The following is a 13,858-nucleotide window of genomic DNA, read 5'->3' as shown; positions in this document are numbered from 1 at the left end:
ACCCCCAAGCCCCCAAAGTTTGAAGACCTCTCTAAGAATACACATAAACCATAGCCATTAAAATTTTTGAGTAGTTTTTAGCATCAGAAATATGTACATTTTATAGAATTGTTTTTCTACAGATACTGTACATCTGATCACTGTCGTTCAAAGATACCCGTGGTCCCTACCTTGGGGGCCTCTGTGCGTAGTGGAAGAGACAGAAAGAGATACTGCTTGGGGAGGTCAACTGAAAAGCGCAAACCTGTGGGTCAGGAGAACTAGGTATGAGGCTGTGCTCCAGCATTCGTGAGCCCTTGATCTCAAACAAGTGAATTAATCCCTCATTTCCTCATTTGCAAAATGGAAATGGGTTACTCCCTTGCTGAATTGTTTTGAGGATCCATAGTAATGTAAATTAAGCACCTGGTACAGTGCCTGGGACTTTAAAAGTATGAGCTAACAAGAGCTATGATTATTAACTTATCTTTATTATTACTTGTGTGATACATGCTCTGATAGGTGTGTGACCTGTGTGTGAGCGTCGCATAGGGCAGAGAACCAGGAGTTCAAAACTCACTCACAGGACAGGTCAGACACCCACCTGCAGGTTACTGTTTTAGTCATTTGTAAGCTTTCAGTAGGCAGAGAAAGAGAGAAGGGTATTCCTGAAGGAGGAAACTCCTTCAAAAAAGGGGAGGACAATGTCTTTGGTAGAGGATATGGTGTAGATAAAGGATTCATGGGTGGCCCCTCACCTGGCTGCCTCCTAGCTTCCTGGGTTCTTCTGTGGGCTCAGTTATGTAAGTTACTTTCAAGGTAGTTCTGGTGAAGATTAAACTTTAATAAACATTTTAATGAGATATTTAAAATATCATTGATTTCAGTTCTTCATACCATTTCTGCCACAGGCATAATGTTAGAATTGATAGTATCTTATATTAAGATTACCTTCGTACATATGTTTACATGGCACAAACTCATCCTACATCCAGAAGGAATTTTACAACAGATCTGTGATTTACGATAAATTAATATTATAAACAAGATCAAGAAGAAAGTTATAAAGGGGTGTTGGGTCATTCAGCTTTTGTGTACAAAGAATTAGCTACTAGTCACAGATGAGCCTGGCTTTTCTTGAAGCAGATGGAAAGGGCCCATATATCTCAAATAACTCTGTGTATATTATAAATCCATTTGAGGGGTGCCTGGGTGGCTCAGTTGGTTGAGCAACTGCCTTCAGCTGTGGTCATGGTCCTGGAGTCCCGGGATTGAGTCTGGCATTGGGCTCCCTGCTCGGTGGGGAGTTTGCTTCTCGCTCTGACCCTCCCCCTCTCATACTCTCTCATTCTCTCTCTCTCTCAAATAAAATCTTGAAAATACACACACACACACGCACGCACACGCACATATACAAATCCATTTGAGGTCACAAAAGCAGTATTTCACTTGAAACTCTGTGCCATGTAGATCAGGTGTCTTTTGAGTTAGTATGAACTCTCAAGCAGAAAATTTTACGAGATTCTAATGATCTGAGTATTACTTAGGGGATGGGCTAAACTGTTCTAATAGAGACCAAAAAGTGCTCCAAATACGACACTTTCATGTGTTTATTTCCTTTTCGCAGAACAGTCCAGAGGTAAGTGGGCTTTACGGGGTGGGTAGGGAGCACTATTCCTTGCAGTCAGCCGGGCACCCATATTCTGTCCTTTTGCTCCGTGGATATTCTCATCTGCATGGTCCAAGCTGGCTCACATGATCGTGTTTAAGTTCTAGCCTGTGGAGGAAGGAAAGAAAAGGGAAGACATACTCAGTCATTTTAAGGGTAAAAGGCAAACATTACAAATACCATTCTGCTCACATCCCATGGCAGGGACTCGGTCACATGGCCACACCTTGCTGCCAGGAAGGCAGAAGTCTGTATTGGGAGCCACAGCTGTATCTCAGGAGGTTCTAGATCTAAAAGGAAGAAGGAGGGATGGATCATGGGGAGTAGGCAGCGGCCTCAGCCACAATCTTTAGTCTCCAAACTAACGGAAAGGATGGTAACCCTAAAATAGATGTGTTTTTCAAAACAGGAAAAAAATAAAGTTTTGTGTCTTTGTTATTTTGCATCTCCTGCCAAGGGGACCTTGTTTGTAACCTGCAGTATATCCTTTTTTCGTCACAGGAGGCTTAGCCAGAGGCCCACGACTGAAGAGTTAGAGCAAAGAAATATCCTAAAACGTGAGTATCTTATCTTTTACAATGATTCCTCATGCAACCATTAACAAGCTCCCTTTAGGGACAATCCATTTATCAGTAGGAAACCTTAATATATTTACTACCCACAAGTAATGGAAATGGCCCATTTAGATCACATTTTTATATAATTTAAAAAACAATTTCTTGAAGTTCGTATTTTGTCTTACAGCGTTAAGCCTGGTATCCCCCAAGCCAGAGTATGGTTGTGACAGTTGTTTTTAAGAGAGATGAAATACATTTCATGTGTTCTTTTACCCAAATATTAAATAGAAGAAACCGCTCTAGTCTGCTTGCAAATAAATGTCAAAGAAAAGGCCAAAGAATCCACAAGGAAATAAATCAAACATTCCTATATTATTTTTTTTTTTTTTTTTTTTTTTTTTTTTTTTTTTTTTTTTTTTTTTTTTTTTTTTTTTTTTTTTTTTTTTTTTTTAATTTATCAGAGAGAGAGAGGGGGAGAGAGTGAGCACAGGCAGACAGAATGGCAGGCAGAGGCAGAGGGAGAAGCAGGCTCCCTGCTGAACAAGGAGCCCGATGTGGGACTCGATCCCAGGACGCTGGGATCATGACCTGAGCCGAAGGCAGCTGCTCAACCAACTGAGCCACCCAGGCGTCCCAAACATTCCTATATTATTATTAATAATACAGTTTGTTGCCACACTTAACAAATGACTCAATTTAAAACAGAATTATGGTAAAAGAAATGTTTGAGTCCTTTTCATTTTCCTTTGTTATGATAACTCTGTTTCCCTCTTGAGTTATTTATAATTTCTCGGCACTTAAGGAGTTCTCCATTCATTTTCCTACTTTATTTTCCCATTCTGCTTTCCCCTCTGTTTTCTTTGACTTTCCTTCTTACTGGCTAGTCCAATAGAACTTCACCGGAGTTCGTATGTTAAAGCTATAAAACCAGCAGAAGTGGTCTGAGCTTATGTAGTGTATCAATGCGGTTACTAACCACAGTGAGTTAAGTAATGGATATTTTTAAATTGAGCCTAGCTACAGTTTTTATATATATATATATATATATATATATATATATATATATATATTAGTGTTTTTTTGTTTTCTGTTTTATATATTATTAACCCATTTTCTAAAGAGCTTTTTATTGTACAAAATGTCAAAGAACAGGGGCGCCTGGGTGGCTCAGTGGGTTAAGCCGCTGCCTTCGGCTCAGGTCATGATCTCAGGGTCCTGGGATCGAGTCCCGCATCGGGCTCTCTGCTCAGCAGGGAGCCTGCTTCCTCCTCTCTCTCTCTGCCTGCCTCTCTGCCTACTTGTAATCTCTCTCTGTCAAATAAATAAATAAATCTTTAAAAAAAAAAAAAAAAAAAAAAATGTCAAAGAACAGAGATAGGCAAAACCCCAGATACAATAGCAAGGAGCCATGGGCATGTGGGAGTGGGAAATCTTTCTCAGTCAGGCTCCTAGAGTCACGCTGGCTTGTCTGGATGACCCCCCACTCTTCAATCTGAGTTGTTTTCTTTCTCAGAGGAACAGAACATTTTAATGTCTTGTTTATACTATAGTTGTTCTTCCTAAGACAACCCAGCCATGAGGACTGAACAGTGAGGGGAATTGCCAGTCTACGGGATTCTTTCCTTGGAATATTTTGGTCTGGCTCTTTGTGACCAAAAACTGGAGTAGAACCCAAGGAAGGGCTGAAGTGGCCATCAGTGTGTAGAAGAGCCAGTTTGGAGATGGAAAAAGTCACGGTGAGAAAGAAAAGAAAGTTGTGTTTTAGAGTTCCGAGGAAGAATGAAAGCAACGTCGAATTTTGACAACACAAAACCAAGAAAGTTCAAGGCTTTTGATAATGAGTTCCTGGAAAATATTTTGTTGAATTAAACTTTAGGTAAGCTCAAAGGCAGACCATAAGCTCCCACACACAAAGATTGTGTCTTATTGGATGCCTGATGCAATACCTAGGAAAAAAGGGAAGAGCAGATGCGGGTAATTCTTTCCTGCTTCTGTGAGACAAATAGTGCCAAACCACAGTGGTGTTTGGTTATTTGAGGAACTGTTTCATAGATGTAGAAATTTATCCCACGTTGATCTTAAGTGCTGTCTTGGCTTCTATACCCTATTTTCCTGGAGGTTCAGGGAAGAGGGAAACGCCAAAGTCAGCCTCAAATTTGACTCCAGCCCTTTTCTTACTTCCTTCATAGTTTATCTAGCCATGCTTATTCTGGAAACAAAAGACACATTTCCAGTCTGGAGAGGCTGATAACTGGCTTATGATCTCCTGACATAGTATTGTATGGCCAAGAGAAGCAGAAAGAGGAACCGGTGGAGGTCATCCAGGGCATTCCACTGAGCCACCCCAGGGAACTCAGAGGCATAGTTTACAATACTTTATTCAGGCCCTTTGCCTCTGGCTTCTTCCACACAGATTGCTCTTTTTTGTCCATGTATTTCATCTCCGGCTTTTGTTCAAAAGCAGTATGACTGATTCTTTAAAGAAAAGTCTGTGTGTGACATGGTGTGGGTTTTTTTTTTTTAAGGACACTTATTTTAACTAGGTCATCTTGTCTGGACAGACCAGGGAACTCATTCACAGCACAAACTCATTCAGCAGTTGTTAACTCCAAGCTTGCCATTAGTTTCATAAACATGAGTCAAGTGGCCGTCAGCACTGATCGCTTTCACTGAGACCACAGGACACATTTTGTCTCTTAGTGTTTCATTCCCAGCATCTACCTTACTCCATCGCTTTCCTATTTTACAGCATTGAGGCTTTTTAAAGAACATATAAAGTTATATTTAGTTGTACATTTTAGAACCGATTCCTTAATATTGTTAAAAGGAGAAAATAAGTTTTGGTGCTGGGAAGATCAACATTTGCCTTTGAGGAAAAGAAATGTTCATGGAATATCTTTTATAGGGCCACGATAGAAGTTATAGATCTATTTAGTTGTGACTATAATTCCAGCCAAATATTCTGTAGAAAAAAAAAATGTGTCACGGTTGTTGAGTGCTGCGTGTATTTTTTTCCCAACATTCGTTATTAAATTTTTTAAATACAGAGAAAAGTTGAAAGAATTTTACTGCATGGAACACTGGGTGTGGTACATAAACAATGAATTCTGGTACACTTAAAAGAAATTTAATAAATAAAGAAAAAAAAGAATTTTACAGTAAACACCCATATATGTACTATTTATATTCTGCCATTAATATCTTATCACATCTTTTTTTTTTAAACATTTTATCCTATCTTGGCTTATCACATATCTGGCCTTCCTTTGATCCATGTTATTTTTGATGCATTTCAAAGTAGGTTTATAAGTGCATTTTCTTTTGTTAAAAATATCCTTATCGAAGACTACATAAATCAGCAAAAAGAGAAACCCACCAAAAAATAGTTAGCTTTTTTTTAACCTAGTGTATCCAAATCGATGACTCAAGACTCTGATATTCCAGGTGCCAATGTTTTGGTGCTTTTCTGTCTAATTTTAGCTAATCCATAAAATGCTGTGGGCAGCTGGGCAGGTTTCCTGCAGTGCCCATGGCTGTTAAACCACATGTATCGTTTGTGTGTGTGTAAGGGCAAACACTTCCTGTAGCTGTTCTAAAAACCCCTCCCTGCCCCCAGCCCTGCTCTGAGGCCTTACTGAAAGGCAAGATTTGTCCATGAGCTAGGTCACTTCCTTCATGAATATCCCTCCAGTCTGTTTAAAGGGACCAAAAAGTTTTACATCCTACTTTGTAATTGGCTGTCTAATAGGCAAAGGAGACCTAAAGGGAATTGGGGGTAATTGGAAGGGGAGGTGAACCATGAGAGACTATAGACTCTGAAAAACAATCTGAGGGTTTTGAAGGGAGGGGGGTTGGGAGGGGAGGAGGTTGGGGGTACCAGGTGGCAGGTATTAAAGAGGGCATGGATTGCATGGAGCACTGGGTGTAGTACAAAAACAATGAATACTGTTATGCTGAAAATAAATTTAAAAAAATTTTTTTAAAAACTCAATGAAGTTTTTTAAACTAAGATTTGATTCTTTGGAAGAGATTTTACAAGTTATTTAGAAAAATGTGGAACAGCAGTCATCTTGACTTCCCTCCACCTCTCACTTTCTTTAACTTCTTTAAAAGTACAATTTCAAATATGGAAATACGTAAAGAAGTCAGCTCCTGATGTTAAAACAAATTCCAGGTGGTAAAATCCTGTTTATTTAATTCCTGCAACTGCAGCTGGCCCTTCTCTTTTTGCATAGGTATGTCACCCAGGTGGAAACTATGCTTCTTAATAAGATGAAGTTATTGAATATTCCCTGGTGAAAATTAAAGCATTTGTTGGCTTTGAGTTGTAGTTGATATCCACTTTTCTGTCTTTGGAAAGTACCTTTAAAAATAGAGCACAGTCACCATATAGGAGGGATTGACTAAAATGCTTTGAGGATTATATTTTCCCTTTTAGTAGTAATATCGTCATAGGCTGACCTTGAAAAGCCTTAGTTTGAGTCACATGACCACAAGTTTGGCTCGTGTCTGTTATATATAATTTATAACCTATATGCCTTATCCAACTCATGTAAAGTAAATATTTGACCCTAAGCATGTATTTTAAGAATACCAAAGGACATACATTTTGTGAAGCAGTTAGAAAAACCTACAGTGTTTGCATAGGACGAAATCTGAATTATAACAAAATTTGGCACACAGGTATTTCACTGAAAGCATACTAACCGAGTGTTCCTTGTTGTTGCACCGTGTTTTCAGTTTATGCTTACTGGTTGTCTAAATAACCGGCTGGATCATCCTATTTCTTATGAATTAAAATTAGTATTTTGGAAAAACACTGAAACTTTTCCCTGTCCAAATAAGGAAAATTAATAGATAATTTAACATGTTTGGTTAACAAGTACAGTTGGTACAAATACTGAATATTGATACTTTATTCATGATAAAAAAACAATCTTAGTGGTAAGAAGTCTATTTGAACTTTAAAAATAAATTTACCTTTTCATAGAGGAAACTTTTCTTTTTCAAACTTTTGGTTGAGCCTTTAGATAGTGTGATGTTCCTTCAGTAGAATTCATAACAGCATCTTCTAAAAGATAGTCTTTTGTAAGCATTGGCTTCCAAATAGTGAAAATCTGTCCTCACTTATTGAACAAACGATGAGCTGCTGGAAGCACCAGAGAGAAGTTCATCAAATAAGCAACCATGAAAATCTGAAGGGGGTGTTTATTTCTTTAAAATTTCTGGTCATTTTTCTCTTCATCCCATCCATTGGACAGCATTCATTAAATTGGCCATTAAATTGTACCATTTGGTAAAGCACTAGAGAAACAGATGACTTTGGAAAGTCAAAGTCACAAGAAAATAAATCATCTCCATCAACAGTACACCATAATAACCTCATTCAGAACATTCTGGTTTGAAGGCAGAGTCCAAAGAAATGACTGCATTTTGCTTCTGTGGAAACCAAAGCAGACAAATCAAGTACTTTGGTTGGATTTGAATGGAAATGAACTCAGACATGCATCAGATGGTTCTAATTTGCTCTTTTGATATGTCTCAGATTTTCATGTAAGGGCCAGATCCAGAAGTAATTGTTTATCTGTATTCTGATAAATGGTGCTTATAAGCCCAAGAGATATTCAGCAATGAAAGGTTTTCACCAGATTGTGGACACCTGTCATGTTTTTCAGAATAGAATATGAAGTCAGGAAGCTAAAAGGTTTACAGTTAGTAAGGAAACCAATCCCATAAGGAGAAAAAATTTATATATATATAAACTTTTTATATATACTTATATATATAAAACTTATATAACTTGTAATATGTATATTACATATAGTGTATATTATGTATATTATATGTTGTGTATATATATATACACACACACAAATTAATGAGCAATTTCTCTGCAAAATCTTTTGACAACTTTTTAAAGATGGTGGAGTGTTTGGTCACTATCTAAGTCAAATAATTGTGGCCTGATCTATTTTTCTGATTATAAAATTATTCATAGTAACTAAGTCTTCATGCCTTTCCTCTCCCACCCCCATTAATAAACAGAAAAGAATGAAGAAGAAGAGCAAGAAGCAAAAATGGAACTTAAGCGCAGACTCAGTAGAAAGGTAATGAAACTATGATTGTTAGTAAGCGTGTGTGTTTTAGGATCTACTTCATTATTTAAATGCAAATCAGCTCTTTAACTTTAAATCTAACATTGAGGAATAATTATTCCTATTAGCCAGTAACCAATCATAGACATTAAAATCAATGTAATGCATATGATATGAATTATATTTATAATTGCATGCTATGCTAATTTTGAAAAGCTAGCAATAAGATTTTTCAAATTACATTTACTGATTATGAAAATAACATATAAGCTATGTGATTTTTTTTAAGTGCAGAAAGGATCAAAAACGAAAAGAAAATCACACAAATGTCTTTTATTCAGAGATAACCATTGTTAACATCTCAATATAGTTTTTAAAAATGCTCATGTTTTCTATGCAGTTTTGGAAATATTAAATAAATATGAAATTGGAGATCTGCCACTATTCCATGTGAGCTGGGTCAGTAATTAAGTGAACTTGATCACCCAACCTGCCTGCTGCAGTGCTACCCACATTGACAAGTAGCTCACCTCCAAGACTCCATTGTTTTCACCCATTTATGAAAATACAAGTCTGAGGGCATCTGGGTGGCTCAGTCGGTTAAGCAGCTGCCTTCAGCTCAGATCATGATCCTGGGGTCCCGGGACTGAGTCCTGCATCAGGCTCCGTGATTTGCAGGGAACCTGCTTCTCCCTCTGCCTCTGCCCCTCTCTCTCTCTCATTCTCTTTGTCTCATGAATAAATAAATAAAATATTTAAAAATATATATATAATTCTGATACCTGGGCCATCACTTTTTTCTGTAAGTGTTAAAATAATAATAGTCTTCGGAAAAATTAAGACCTGTCAGAGTTGATATTTCATTATAAATCTGTTTTCAGTAATTCTTCAGATATACCTTTCACACCTTGTTAAGGCAGGATGAGTAGACTATGACATCTGCAGGGAGGCATGTGACCTGACCCACATTTATCTGGGCTGGCTGGGGAGTCCACAACAAAGGCATTCTGAGGCAGGGAGAAGAAACCCCGTTCTCATGGAAAAGTTGAAGATTGTATTTTGAGAGTTTTTGGTTTTGATTTTTAGGGGAAAAGATTCTTAATTCGTCTTTTCGTTTTTCTTTTCCAAAGACTCTAAATGACAAGTAATGATTAAGCTGAGAAAGATTCTGTAAACTGAATTGCTAGAGGCAGCTCTAACATTCCGTGGCTGCCAAGTTACTGGCTACGGATAAGCAATAGCCTCTCCTCATTTTTTCGGCATCCAGTTGAGCCTCGCCAGGAGGCAACAGAACCCACCCTGACCCCTTACCCCTAGCCCCTGAGTCCCATTGGCCTCCACTCTACAGAACTCTCTGCCATAGATCCAGGACATTCCATAGCACTAATAGCACAGTCCTAAATGGCAAGACTGGAGGAAGAACTTTTGTGGTCTCTGGTCACCTGTCTTTGGGCACTTCCCAGAGGCAGTCATTTCTCTACTTCCTTAGCCCCGCCTGCCCTAGAGAAGCAGTAAGAATCTAGCAGTAGAGATTAGACAAGTGAGAGTAGAAGAGAGCCACTTAGATCATTCCTCCCTCTGTCCCTTGCCTACCAGGGCTTTATGAAGCTAGAAGGAGCCGCCATTGCCATATCCCAGCTCAAGTGAGCTCAGAGTATAGAGACAGGCTTTCTAAGAGTCCATGAGGGACTTGAATGTTAGAGTATTGACCTAGGTCAGCCTCTCATTTTACCCAAGAGGAAACTGAGGCTCAGAAAAGGGTTTTTTTGTTTTGTTTTGTTTTGTTTTACCACAAAAACATCATTTTTGTGTGTCATAGTACTTAATTTTTTTTTTTTTTAAGTGAGTCTTTGCAAATGAGGAACCCCTCCAAAGAGGACCACTTAGATAGTGCATGGGCCGGCTATATGCAAGTACAGATACAGATAGAAAAGGTACTGGGAATGGACCCCATGGGTACAACAGAGGCCTGGGTCTGTAACATCTTCAGACCGAGAGAGGCCACAGAAGCATGAACCTCAGGAGAAGAGAGTAGATAATGCCTATCAGCAGGGCCAGGACTCTCTAGTCTCTCAGAACCATCTCTCCTATTCTTGGTCTTGGGAAAGGAGAGCAAATACACAGGGCTGAGTGAATTAAATAAACTATGAACTTGAATTTGACAAAGACCACAGGAGGGATCCAAGTCATTAGAAGTACCTTAATCATCCCAGCCTGTTTTAAGCAGTTCTGGCCCAGTGAATGTGCTCCTCCATGCCCCTGCTGATTTCTGCACAGCAACTTCTGCAGCAAGCAAGGGTAAAGTCAAATCTGGGCATGGGTCCCTAGTCTCACCCAGAAGACTGCTGTAATCACAGCCTTCACCAGACCGTTTCTTTGTCATAACTTTGTGCGTTTCTGAATATAGGAGTTTAATATAATAGGAGCAGAGATCTCATTTCTAGAGTACTTTTGTCCGGATGATTCAGACTCCATACCAGCTAGCCTCTATCTGGATTGCTATTGTGTCTGTGTTGCTTCGTGCTCCTTGTGTCAGAGATGACAGGTGTTTTTATGCCAGGCAAGGTGCGGAAAATAGCATAACACAGATGGCTGCCAAAGCCTGTGACCTATCTAACAATGATGATTTTTATAGTCTCAGAATTAGGGCACACGGCTTTCGGGTTCTCATTAGAAACTCCCAAGATGCTGCTGCCTTTTTTTTTTTTTCCTTTTGGATATCTGAAAGTGACCTTATTTAACCATAACTTTGAAGCTCTCTATAGAAAACGTGCCACCATGAGGCTGTAAATGGTTTCCTAAACTTGTCCTTTCTTTTCCCTATGCCCCTGCAGCTCAGCCTGAGACCCACAGTGGCAGAGCTACAAGCTCGAAGGATCCTGCGGTTTAATGAGTATGTAGAAGTCACCGATTCTCCCGACTACGATCGCCGGGCAGACAAGCCCTGGGCCAGGTTAACACCTGCAGACAAGGCAAGGGCCCTTGTGGTTTTAGCCATGATTTTATTTGTTCATGATTTTATTGCTTTTCTTGAAGCTTCCAGTGTCCACTTACCCTTCCTCCCCCCATATACACACACACAGTCCTCCCACGAGGCTAGATAGTACCAGATAGGTCCACAATTTCCTGCCTTGGTTATTTAAGCCACTTAAGTGGTATATTTAGTAATATCAGTGAGGTTCTTTCAGGTAAGTCTCGGAAAAATTCATTCTCAGTTACCATGTGACCTGTCTGCATTCGTGCCTGGATTGAGGGTGGGGTGGTCCTACAGCCATGATTTATCCTTACCTTTGGAAAATATAATTTATGCAAGTTATCATTTTAAAAGGATATGTTAAGGGGTATCTGGCTGGTTCAGTTGGTAGAGCATTTGACTCTTGATCTCAGGGTCATGAGTTCAAGCCCCATGTTGGGCATGGAGCCTACTTAAAATAAAAATTTTAAAGATAGTAATGAATAATATAAAGGGATATGTTAACAGTGAAAAAGGTATTGATCTATATTAAGGTCAGCACACTTTTTCTATAAATGGCCAGAATAAATATTTTAGGCTTTGTGTTTGTGATCCATACTGTCTTTGTTGCAATAGCTCAGCTCTGCCATTAGAGTATGAAAACAGCCATAGGCAGTATATAAATGAATGGATGGACATGTGTTCCAATAAAACTTCATTTACAAAAACAGATGGTGGGCTAGATTTGTCCTGTGGGCCATGGCTTACCAATAATATAATATATATTATATTATTGATATATATTATATATCTATATAATATATACTTATTTTATATCTTTTATATCTTTATAATATATACTTATTTTATATCTTTTATATAATATAAGTATATATTATATAGATATATAATATATATCATAGCTCACAGTCCAGAAAAACTACAATATAGGACTATTCAGCAAAATTAGGCAGTGTCAACAGCTTTCCAAACTGATCGCTCTGGTTTACCCTTCCACAGCAAAGGTTACCCGTCATCCAATATTCTTGCCAACATGTGATAGTCAGGTTTTTTTTGTTTCGTTTTTATTGTTTGTTTGTTTGTTTTTTAACATGACAACCCAGTGGTTAGGAAATAACATCATTATACTTATATTTTGCCTCTCATTAATTATTAATGAGGTTGAGCGTATTTTCATGCACATTGGGCATTCAGGTTCCACTTCTGTACCTTTTGTCTATTTGGGGGGGGAGTTGTCAATTTCTTGTTGATTCATAGGAGTTCTTCATATATTCCAGTTTATATATTGCAAATACATATGTATCTTCCAATTTATGGCATTTCATTCTTTTTATGGTTATCTTTTGACACAAAGAGATTTCTTAAATTTAATGCAATGAATTTATCCACAAAGGTGGCTTGTGATTTTGTTTCTTTGAAAAAATTCTTCTCATACCAAAGTTGTAAGTGTATTCTGCTAGACTGTTTTCTAAATCATTTATAGTTTTGCTTTTCACATTTAAATTGTTACAACTGATGTTTTTAGAAGATATAAGATATGCCTTGAGCTCTGTGGATCATCTTTAATGTTTCCTGGGTTGCTATTTGCTCTTTGATCTTTCTCCTAATTTTCTTGGCTTCATTTGTTCATTCTTTTCTAACTTAAGGTGAACTCTTTAAATCATTAACCTTCTGAGGTACCTAGGTGGGAGCATCTGACTTCACTCAGGTCCTGACCTTGGGATCCTGGGATTGAGCCCAGTATCCCAGGCTCAGCTGGGAGTCAGATTCTCCCTCTCTCTCTGCCCTTCCCGCAAATCCCTCCCTGCATACCACCACCCCTGTTCTCTCTCAAATGAATAAATAAAAGCTTTAAAAAATAAGTCATTAACCTTCTTCCTTTCTTATTTTCTGATACAACCACTGAAGGCTATAAATGATGCCATATGTCAGTGGTTCCCAACCTTAGCTGTACATTGCTATCAAGGGCGGGGGTGGGGGAGCTTTAAAAATGGTGATGCCTGGGTCTGGGTCCCACCCCCAAAGATCCTGATTTAAGTGGACTGTAGTGTGACTTTAAATATTGGAATTTTAAAGGTATGTGGTCAGTAATTATAAATGTCCCATATATCCTCAAAAACAGTGTACGTTCTACAGTTCTGGGGTATGGAGTTTTAAATATGTCTGAAACTTAAATTTGTGAGTCTCATTCAGATTTTTGTATCCTTCCTTTTTTTTTTTTTTTTTTTTTTCTTTTTTGTCTGCTTGGTCCCAGACCAAGAGAAGGATGTGTTACCTCTACTACTGCATATATGGATGTTTCCTTCTCTTTATAATTCTGTTTTGTGTCAATAGATGTATATAAGTTTAGGATAATTACATTTTCCTGATGAAGCCTTTATTATGAGACTCTACCCAAGAAATGCTTTCTGTTGTAAAGACTGTTTTATCTAATACTATTTTAATATAAAGTTGAGTTATTTTGGACCACCTTAGTGCTAGGAATCCAGGCTGTGAACCCATGTGAGGGCTACTTACTGGTTCATATTCTCAGGGTAGATCTCATTCTGCCTCACCTGCTAAGCACCAGCATGACATTATCTGT

At 38.3% G+C, this 13,858-nt stretch overlaps 1 protein-coding gene across 5 annotated transcripts in view; it reads left to right on the top strand.

The window, feature by feature from the left end:
• PHACTR2 (phosphatase and actin regulator 2) overlaps positions 1-13,858 on the top strand; it is a 264,289-nt gene that overhangs the window by 224,810 nt on the left and 25,621 nt on the right. For all 5 annotated transcript variants that reach the window (XM_059177360.1, XM_059177359.1, XM_059177357.1 and 2 more), the window contains 3 exons: positions 2,150-2,205; positions 8,251-8,312; positions 11,135-11,272. In XM_059177360.1, the coding sequence (XP_059033343.1) occupies positions 2,150-2,205; positions 8,251-8,312; positions 11,135-11,272 (256 nt within the window). The remainder of the gene's footprint in view (positions 1-2,149; positions 2,206-8,250; positions 8,313-11,134; positions 11,273-13,858) is intronic.

This window comes from Mustela lutreola, chromosome 6 (assembly GCF_030435805.1).
Source record: "Mustela lutreola isolate mMusLut2 chromosome 6, mMusLut2.pri, whole genome shotgun sequence".
NCBI lineage: Eukaryota > Metazoa > Chordata > Mammalia > Carnivora > Mustelidae > Mustela > Mustela lutreola.
The sequence above is the reverse complement of the archived record's forward strand: the minus strand, read 5'-3'. Positions and strand labels throughout refer to the sequence as shown.